Consider the following 10,188-nt stretch of genomic DNA (forward strand, 5'->3'; position numbering starts at 1 on the left):
TGCTTGTTCCATATTCAGTTTTTCAGCAAAACATGTTTGAGTCCATAAGAAAAGATTCATTCTTGTGTCTGGAGGAAGATTTTTTTTTTTTTTCAATAAATATTAATGTTAGCCCACGACTTTGTTCCAGTTTTGAATTTTGGCCCACTTTGTATTTGAGTTTGACACCCCTGCTGTAGAGGGTGACTTTGCCTCTAAACAAAACAATGTGTGCAGTCAGGAATTCATGAGGTGGGGGAACCCTAAAACTGCTCACTGTGGGGAAAAGACTCATAATTCATAATAATTTCTATTGAGAGCTCCATTAGGTTTTCTTTGTGTACAGGCTGTGATCAGCTGACCTGTTGTTCTTTGTGGATGTACACAAATGAATTCAACAGCATGTCAGTAGTTCTGTCTGATTTCAGGGCTCTACACTGACAGCACACTGTTTATAGTAGACTGTATAAAGTTGGTATGAAGGTGGAATTAGGTCAGTAAGCATCATCAGCTAAAATTCAAATGAATCTCTGCTACACTTCACGTAACCTTACTCTGACCATGAAACCGCAGCCAATGTGCACCAGTCACACACTGTTCTTTAATTTAAACCCATCACACTACAGCAAACTAACCTGTTTATCTTCCATTAACATGCAGAGGATTTTCATGCAACCTTTAAATAACAGTTAGTCTACCTCAGTTTGTTTAGCAGCATGTTTCACAACATGAAAAAATATATAACAATGTCACATGAACAGACCGAAAATCTCATTTAAAAACACAAGGACTTACATGTACATTTCCAGTTTATCAGATCCCACTGAGCAGCCCTTACCTTTCAATCTAACCTCTCTTCTTCCTCTACTGTCCTGTCTTTCTTATCTTTCTCCATCTCTGAGTGAAGCTAGCTCTCTTTCATTTCTCTCCCTGTGAAATACAGCAGCTTGACCTTTGGCTGTGACAAATTACACAGGAACAGTTTGCGTGTTTGCTGATGTTTGTTGAGCTGATAAAACGCTGCATTTGATATGACCTGCCACTTAAAAAAAATGTTACTCCCTTTAAGCTCGCTCCTCCAGAATTAAAAAAAACAAAACACCGTCCCACTTTTAACCCCTGACTTTTGCACACGTTATCTCTTTTTATGCGAGAACAGGACTACCTTTCATGTCTTTCTGTTTAGGCTCAAATCGGTTTGATGTTTGAAGGCTCGCAATGATAAAATAATAACTCGACCCAAATGCGTTAAAGCAAAAGTAACGAGGCTGTTTTGAAAATGTCGAAAGTACAGATATTTGTTTAGAAATGTAGGGTGTAAAGGTAATAAGTAGTCAGAAAACAATACTTAAGTACTGATACATGAAAATTGTAGTTAAGTACAGTAACAGAGTATTTGCACTTTGTTTCTTCCCACCTCTGACTTTAAAACAGTAAAAAGGAAAATTCTAGTTATGGGAAAACACATTATTGCCATAATAGGTTTGTTAAATTTTAAACAATGAATAGAAATAAAACAATTAAATTAAATTAAATTGGAACATTTGAGCTCAGCATGGTTGAAATATTCTGGGGAAAAAAACACTCAGAAATATTGGGATCAAAGTTAATATATTCACTGTAAATCAAATCAAAAGGCAAAAGATCAGGTATAAATGCACAATTAATGCCACTTTACATTTTTTATTTATTTAATTTACCCACAAGTAGATAAATTTATATCAGATTTGAATTAGTTAAGACGAATTTGAAACTACTCATTATACCAGAGTAAACATGATATGTCAGATTTTTGTCCGTTTCTGATCATCTGTATCAACTTTATCCTTTGAATTATTATCAGTTTATTACCTGTGGCAAACGTTTTTAAGGGAGATTTATGATAGCAAATTAGGAGAATTATATGTTAAATGAATAGACTATCATTATCTAGAGAAATCCTGAGTTTCATGGATTGAAGTTTCTTAAGAAAGCACACATTGCCTCAGATAGTATTAAAAATTGTTGTTTCAAATGTACATTTTGATCTTGGATGTTTTTTTCTCTGGTATATATAATAATTAAAAAACACACACGTATGAAAAGAGCACCAGCCTACAGTTCGTTTTTAGTGGAATACGCTTTTAAGGTGACCCGGAAGTGTTTCTATTTACACCGGATATCGAGCTTGTCAATGTGACCTGCCGTTACTTGCACACAGTTATGTTTTAATAGACGCGATTAGATAAACACTTAGAAAATGTTTCTCACCACAGTAAACTGTAAGTATTTTATTCTCTTAAATCTTGTCTTCAAACAGCACGACGCATGCGTACTTAGAGCTCTCCCAATACGCTGTTGTGGGGTTAGCTGATGCTAAAACGTGAGCTGCTCTTAAAATATACGTCTGTTCATGTGGGCAGTCACTGTGAAATATTTTATAATACATTTATTTCACACGTTTCAGTGGTTTTGGGTTTTAGAGAGATAGATTTAGCTTCTGGATAGTACAGCAGTATGTGTTCAGTGTCCATTCACTGGGCTTTGTAAGTGCGGAAATCTCAGAAAGCACCTGTGCTACTCGAGAGGTAGTTTTTCTTTTCATTTAGATGTGTAGGAGAGTCTTTGAGTTTTCAGCAGATACTTGCACACAACCTTAACAGCTTTAAGGACTTTCTGGGGCTGGTGTTGGCGTGCTGTTAGCAAGTTTCCACTAAAATCCCGTTGCTCTGAGTGCTGCTGAACGATATCTGTTGGATTCACCTGCATAAGATTCTTTCTTTTCTTTTCTTTTTACAGTGGCGAAGGCAAAATCCAAGTAAGTGCACTGGCTGATTCTTTGAAAGTCTAGTCAATAGGCCTCATTCACACATGAAGCATAAGGCTGTGCGTAAACCGTGCATACTGAGGATTTACGCGTAAATTTCTGTTTCATTAAAATAATCTTAACTGAATTTGCACTTCGGAGTACAGATGTACCTTTCCTTTACGTCATGGAAACGAACACGTGATGAAAGCCGGGCTGTCTTAGAGCATTTAAACAAACATCTTTACACTTAATGCTATTACTTATCCACATGTTGGATCCCATCCCTAATCCAACTCTAACCATTTGTCCAAGTCGAGGTCAGGCAGGAGTCTCGTGGGATGTGATGTTTGTAGACGGCATTGTAATCTGTACTGGGAGTAGAAAGCAGATGGAAGAACGTCTGGACAGTTGGAGGTATGCTCTGGAGAAAAGAGGAATGAAAGTCAGTAGAACACGTGTAAGTGAGAGCAAGACAGGTGTAACAGTGAAACTACAAAGAGAAGAGGTGGTGAAGGCGGATGAGTTTAAATACTTGGGCTCAGCCATCCTAAGTAATGGGCAGTGCAGAAGAGAGTGCAGGCAGGGTGCAGTGTCAGGGATAATTTCTTATATATCATTTTTTTAGCCACAGGGACCGGAAAGTTTACAAGATGATAGGTTCGATGTATGGTTTGGAGACAGTGGCACTAACGAACAAAATAGAAGGCTGAGCAGGAGGTGGCATTATTTAAGATGGGAGTGGCCATGATGGACAAGATTAGACATGAGTACATCAGAGGGACAGCTCAAGTTAAGTGGTTTGAAGACAAGGTTAAAGAAGCAAGCCTGAGATGGTTTGAATGGGCAGAGGAAAGCTGGCAAATACACTGGATAAAGGATGTAAAGTATGGAGTTGCCAGGCAGGAAGAAAAAGAGGACTACTACAGAGAAAATTCATAGATGTAATGATGGTGGACCCTAAAGGGAGCAACCAAAAGAAGAAGAGCACTACTAATATGAATTTTTATTATTATTAGTCATTTCATCTTGGTCATTAGTTACAGGTTTCCAGAATAAGATAAGCAAAATGTTTCTCAGAATTGAATAACGAACTGTAAGGAATTCAGGGTTTGACATGAGCACAGGGCCGGTATAACTGTACGTCAGGCAAGTTGCTTCTCCAGGTGCTGACTTTGTTTCCACCTGTCACAGCAAACTGGTTAAAGCCACCCTCACTGAAGAATATTTTTCTCTTGTTTTGTCATTTTAAAGAAAGCATGTGATATTTCTGAAGCAGAGAGTCTATTATTGTGTGACTATTAAGGTGGTTTCCTCCTGTGACACTAACCCTTTCTACTTCAGTTGTGCTGATTGCAGGTAGTGCACACAAACCTGACGGGTTAGAATAATCCAGTGCACAAATCCAACGCTAATTTTGTGCAGAGGTTAAGAACATTTCTGCACGTGCACCCGTGAATGAGGCCTGTTGTTAGTGTTTCGTGTTGAAATGGCAGTCACCTCTCTGTGTGTTGCTTACCTGTCAGGACCATCCTGGTGCAGATGGTGAGTGCTGCAGGGACCGGATACTTCTTCAACACAAAGAGGAACCGACTCAGAGACAAACTGGTGCTGCGCAAACACGATCCATTTGGTAAGAGCCGTGTGAGGACAACTATGACACACAAATACTCATTAAAGCAAAATCCATATAACCCAGGATATCTTTTCCTTGTCTGGCTTCACTTATTCAAGCGGCAGCAAGCAGGCTAAGCAGTCACATGAAGGTGTTGGCACTTTAATAAATCACTACTTGAAAAGTGAACCCAGGGTTTCCCAATCGACCTTTGAGCACACAACAGTATATGATTGTTTTTCTTTTAACTTGGAAACTATTTGTATTTAAACATGTGGTGTGATCAAAACATTCTTCCCAAAGTGAAAAGCCGTACCTGATTCTAAATTTGGCAAACCTCCAGTTCAAGATTATCTTCTCGGGCATATCCAGAAAGCTTCAATTGTTGCTGCTATTTTTAGAGATGTCCTTGGCTGTCCTGTTCTGACCATTTTCACTGAGAGTTTCATCATGACCTCACTGTGCTCACAATTTTGACACACTGGAGGGGATACAAACAAAAGTACAGGGGGACAAATATAATTTGACTTCTGCTGAGTGATCCAAACTGTCCAAGCGTAGCACCTGGAATAATGACCTGGAATAGATTAGTCCAATTTAAAATCAGCTAAGGATTCAAATTTATGGTGGACCTGTTTTCAGAACGTGTTGGTCACACCTTCTGTTCACCCCAGTGAAATAAACAAAACCCATATTTGGAGTGATCCTTGACTTCCACCTACTTTCTGCTTTTTGTCTTTTTAGTGAACAAGCACGTCCTGTTTTTTGAGAAGAGGAAGATCAGATCGATTTAACCGCAGCACACCGACACACACAGATGGACAAAATGAACTTGCAGAGGTTTAAAGGCATCGTTTTTATTGCCGGGGATGGTACAGCGGGTTAATCTGGTTGACGTGTTTATCAGAGGATTTCTTCCTGGATGGATAAAAGTGGAACTCCAGGCTTGAACAAAAGAGACTTGAAACCAGAAAAGTGATGTTATGTAAGGGGACCACCGCTGCCATGATCTGAAGCTGTTCATTGGTTCAAAATAATTATTTAATCGGGTGAATGTACTTTGTGAAACATTTGTTGTGGTTAATTCAAATAAAATAATCTCAATGATTGACTTATCTTTAATGGTAATCAATTTTAAGCTATCTTCAGCAGCAAATTTTCATAAGAACATTTAGTCTTGAGTCTTTCTGACCCCATTCAGATGTGGTCCCTTAACATCAGGGTCTACTGCTACTCTTGGAAGTATTCATTTGGGAGGTCCCGTCTGTACGGAAAAGACGTCTGCGTGCCGATTTCCCGCACGCTCACCCCTGCCACCAGATTGGCTCTGCGGGCCATCTCCTCCAGAGGCATGTGTGGGTGGTTGGCCATGTAAAATGCCAGTGCTCCAATGAAGCTATCACCAGCACCCTGAGAAGAAATAAAACAACAATGCATTGTTAAGGGGACCTTATTTTCAAACAGGTGGCAGTTAAATACAGACAAAATTTCAAGTAATGAGGTCAGCGTATGTGAAGCCAGGTTTAGACCGTTTTTTCTCTTGGCTCTATATTTTACATAGTGACATTTATGAGGGGCAGCCAATCAGAAGAAAGATTGCTCAAGGCAGCATGGAAGAGCGCTAAAACAGGTCATTTCACGCAGAGGATGAACTGAGCTGCACTGTAGCTCAGTATTACATTTGAATATTTTGAACTCTGAATCATGCAAAGCTACTGCAATTGAGTCCAGTATTAAAAAACAGGAATCTAAAAATTAATAAAATCAGTCTACAATCTATATGGCACAATATACCAAATAAATTATGCAATTTCAATCCCTTTTATTTCATTTGTTATGCAACCTGGTTAAATAATAAAATACTGGCATCTCGGGCAGATTTCCCCAGATTTCTTTTTGGGGAAAAAATTTGGGTTTTTCATCAGATTTCATTACCACAGATATGTCGCGTACACTCTGGGGCTCCTTCATTAACACCACCCCTCATATCTAAATGTATTAACCTGAACTCTTTTCATTTAAAAGTGTATATACTCATTTTTGGTTCCCTTTTGGTCTGAGCTACTTTTTTTTAATTTTTTTTTATTAGTATAAGCTGTGGATTTTTACCATCTATCATCACTACTTACTTGCTTTTTCTGCCATTTATCCATCGCTGTTAACAATTTAACCTCCTTAGAAATTACTTTTAGCAGTACTACTAATGGCATTTCAGGCTATTTACAGGCCCATAAAAAGGGCCTTAAAAGGTAATAGACTTTTAAAGGTTCAAATTACATCACAGCATTGGTTTACAGTTTTAAGATTTGCATTAGGTTACTGAACAACTACAGCTTTGTCTAAAAAAGAATTCTTAAAAAGGGAATAATCACCCACAGTATTCATGTTAACTGACAATATTCAGTAAATATTCTGGCATGAAATTATGCTGACACTGACTTGTGTAAGATAGAGAAAAATATTATATTATTTAATCGAAGAAACATGTTACCTGTCACTTTGTGTTAAGTTGTCCCAAATTATCTGAGTGTTTGTTACCAAAGAGCCAGACTTTATGAGAAACTTTCAAAGTTTTTGTTTGGACATTGGCTTCTTTTACTCATTTTCTGTGAATTCCTCGTCATTTCCGAAGAATGAATATATATTTAAAAAGCCACTTAATAGATCTATGAATCATTCAAACAGGAAAAAGGCTCCTAACTCAAGGGATGAATCACTGTTGTGTCTACGCACAACCGACAATTTAACAAAAAAAACCTTATTTTAAATTTTATCTTAGTTACTAACAACTTGTAACAAAAACACATAATTTGTTCCCATGTCTTTAGTTGAATCTACAAAAAAGGCCAAACATTAAAAATAAAAATAACTGGGCTCTTAGTTAAAAACATGGCATATATTTGCATGGTGTGTCCAGACTAGACAAGTGGAGGACAAAAGCAGTAGCATGCATAAAAAAATTCTACAATAGATGAACAGTTAAGCTATATCCTTGAAAAGAAAGCTAGCAAAGACCTTCAGATGATCTGTCAGTGGAACTTAAGGAAGTGAAATGGGAAGAAAACATTGGACTGAAAATCAGAGGGATCAGGTCTTTTGAATTGTATTTCTGTGTATTTTTGCACATACATCATTCTCAGTGTCAGATTTCTAATTTTCCAGGCAAAATATTAAGAAATGAGCCTAGCTCAAGACTTGCACAGTACCATATTCTTACATCCAGCTGACAGTTTATCAGTTATTAACGGTCTTAATCACTTATTTGTGACAGCTTAATATTCCACTACTTTTATCTTTTAGTCCACTAAACAATGGCTGATTCTTTACAGAAATATTTTATCTATTTATCCATACTTATCCCTAACTGAACCTTTATAATTGTAGCCTGACTTTAAAAGGGGACTACAGCTTTTCTCTACTAAGCATTTTAATATTTTGAAACACATTTTAGTTTTTCACTTCTACTGCTTATTCTTCTATTTTTTTTTAGCACACATTATTATTATTATTATTTTAATATATATTAGTTGTGTTAATCTTTCCAAGGTCCCCCAGCTACTACTGAAGTAACCTTTTGGAGTAGCTGTAACCCTGGACTATTGTCCCAGTCAACAATTCCTGAAAACATGAAAGCTGGAGGGGAAAAAAAGTCAATTTAAAATATTTGGATTTTTTTCAAATATTTTTCCTAAAATGCTTCTTTCTGGGGTTTTTAAATTATTATTATTTTAGAGAGAACATGAAACACACTTAAAAGACGAGGGGAAGCTTCATGTCTAAATTCACTAAGCTGCCAACAGTAGGGGGTGCTGTGGCATTTTCCAGCTGTTTGACTTGTACTGCTGCCTGCAACTAGTTTGAAATGACTTACTGGTTTGCCCTGTGTGAAAGTGTGTCTGTCAACTCTAACAAAACATCAGCATTAAGGGCTTTAATTGGTTTCACGTAAAACCAGCAAAGTCATAAATCTGGCACTCGTGAAATGCCTAAAATGTGATCTGTTTCCCAACATCCTTTAAGGATGTTAAGTGTTTTATCATCTGATCAAATGACTACAGAAAGAAAAGCCAGCTTTCACTAATTGTTTTAAAAAGTCAGCTGAGTAACACACGGCTGCCTCCTAACCTAACTGCCAGCAGCTCTGGTGTTTGGTTATTACCAGGAGCACATAAATCAAACCCTCATCTATTGATAAAGAAGGAATGTGCTGTGTACGCCCTGGAGGGGTGGTTTGCTGGGACGGGATGTCTAGAAGGGGTTTGTGTGTATGTGTGGGGGGGCTCACTGATGGGAAAAAGCACACTGGTATGTGGCGACATGCTCATGTTTAACCACAAATGGCCCCCCGACGCTGGTTCACACAAGCCCGCTCCATTACTCATCACATCGGCGCTCAAAAGACTTCATTGCACTCTCTACTGAGCATCTCTGTGAGCCTCCCCTGCTCATCCTCCAACTGCAAAGTAACGCTTTTGTCAAAGTGATGATTCAGTGGCATGGCGCAAAAACAAAACCCCCCAGCAACCCCCAAAATAACACTTCTGATTTGACCGTTACTGCACCTCTCCCTCCAGGCTCTTGCCTCTGGTGTGACTCCTGGACGGCAGAGATGCTGGAAAGAGTGAGATCAGAGATGAAACATTTCACAGGCCTGCTGGATTTCCATGTTTAAACCCTTGGCGTGTTTATGTCTCCTGTCTGGTAGCTGGGCTGGGTTACAGTGAAGCCTGCGTTTGGAACTGAAGCTTTGGTGGAGTGGCTCCACTGGTTTGACTCTGGCCCGTCTCCCAGTTAACATGTTGGGGTTGAGATGACTTTTGAGTGGGGATTGATGGTAGCAGCCAAAAGATTATGTGATAGAAACTGGAAGATTGCAGTCTTCATAGTCACAACAATAGATGATTATTTTTTAACCACAGGATGCTTCACATGATGACGTCCCAGTAATCCCTGCAAACACAGCCACCTCTGTCTTGTCACACTACAAAGAGGCTGGAACAAGTTTTAAATGAGCCAAATTCTTTATGAATGAAAAAAAAGCCTTTAAATGCATTCCTTGACAGACAAAAGTGACGTAAAGTGGACCTATTTCTTTTTTCCTGATTGTTCCAAGTGTTACAAAGGACAATAGACCCACAGACTCCCATGTTAAAATGAGAAATAATACTTACAGCCTGGGATGAAATCTGATTTAGTCTCCTATTATAACACATGTACAAAAAGCGGGAAAAAGAATAGATTTTAGGGCAACTTAAAGCCAGGGGGTGTGGCAGCTTGTTTGACAGGCTTTAGAGTAGGGTTTGACAAACCCATTACATGTGTCACGTATATATATGCCACATGTAAAAACCAACATTTATCTACAGTTCAAGTTACATACATATCCAATATATATCCTACCATTTTAAAGGTAGGATATATACGGGCTTTTTATCTGCTACTGCAGTTTCCAACAAAGGAATAACCTCGGCAACCAAAAACTGCAGTTCCGCCAATGGCCACCTGTGGCTGACTCTAAAAGCGAGTCCAACCCATAGACTCCTGTTAAAACGCTCATCTTTACAGCAACAGTAAACATGAATGCAGCCTGATGCACAAAATTACTTTAGTAGATAAAGCTCTTTTTATGTGGGAAGTTGGCTGTATGGGGCTGAATTTACTTATAATAATTTAGATTTTGTTAGGGCTTAAAGTCAGAGGTGTCAATACAGGCACCTGTCTGCTGGTTGGAGGCACTAATTGAAGGCACTGACACAGAGTGTTGAACTGATTTAATGCCTTTTTGGAGCATCTTTATTTGAATTATCTG

At 38.5% G+C, this 10,188-nt stretch overlaps 2 protein-coding genes across 3 annotated transcripts in view; one reads left to right on the forward strand and one right to left on the reverse strand.

The window, feature by feature from the left end:
- Window positions 1-2,102: 2,102 nt before the first annotated feature.
- mrpl33 (mitochondrial ribosomal protein L33) lies at window positions 2,103-5,488 on the forward strand. Of its 2 annotated transcripts, XM_004559255.4 has the most exons (4): window positions 2,103-2,240; window positions 2,758-2,776; window positions 4,291-4,397; window positions 5,124-5,488. In XM_004559255.4, the coding sequence occupies exons 1-4, from the start codon at window positions 2,219-2,221 to the stop codon at window positions 5,171-5,173; spliced, it is 198 nt and encodes a 65-aa protein (XP_004559312.1). In that variant the 5' UTR covers window positions 2,103-2,218; the 3' UTR covers window positions 5,174-5,488. The 2 variants fall into 2 exon arrangements, with proteins under 2 accessions (XP_004559312.1, XP_012776800.1); XM_012921346.3 differs by lacking the exons at window positions 2,103-2,240; window positions 2,758-2,776 and adding an exon at window positions 2,818-3,181.
- rbks (ribokinase) overlaps window positions 5,217-10,188 on the reverse strand; it is a 56,362-nt gene continuing 51,390 nt past the window's right edge. The window contains exon 9 of the mRNA XM_004559256.3: window positions 5,217-5,789. Within this exon, the coding sequence (XP_004559313.1) occupies window positions 5,610-5,789 (180 nt within the window). The 3' untranslated portion in view covers window positions 5,217-5,609. The remainder of the gene's footprint in view (window positions 5,790-10,188) is intronic.

Source organism: Maylandia zebra, linkage group LG19 (genome assembly GCF_041146795.1).
Source record: "Maylandia zebra isolate NMK-2024a linkage group LG19, Mzebra_GT3a, whole genome shotgun sequence".
Classification (NCBI taxonomy): domain Eukaryota; kingdom Metazoa; phylum Chordata; class Actinopteri; order Cichliformes; family Cichlidae; genus Maylandia; species Maylandia zebra.

What these genes read in the sequence shown, in the direction of transcription:
- mrpl33 (XM_012921346.3), top strand. Translation starts at nt 3,018, where the DNA reads ATGCTATTACTTATCCACATGTTGGATCCCATCCCTAATCCAACTCTA. An exon ending in GAACGTCTGGACAGTTGGAG is followed by an intron (nt 3,182 to 4,290) that starts GTATGCTCTGGA and finishes CTTACCTGTCAG; the next exon opens with GACCATCCTGGTGCAGATGG. An exon ending in GCGCAAACACGATCCATTTG is followed by an intron (nt 4,398 to 5,123) that starts GTAAGAGCCGTG and finishes TTGTCTTTTTAG; the next exon opens with TGAACAAGCACGTCCTGTTT.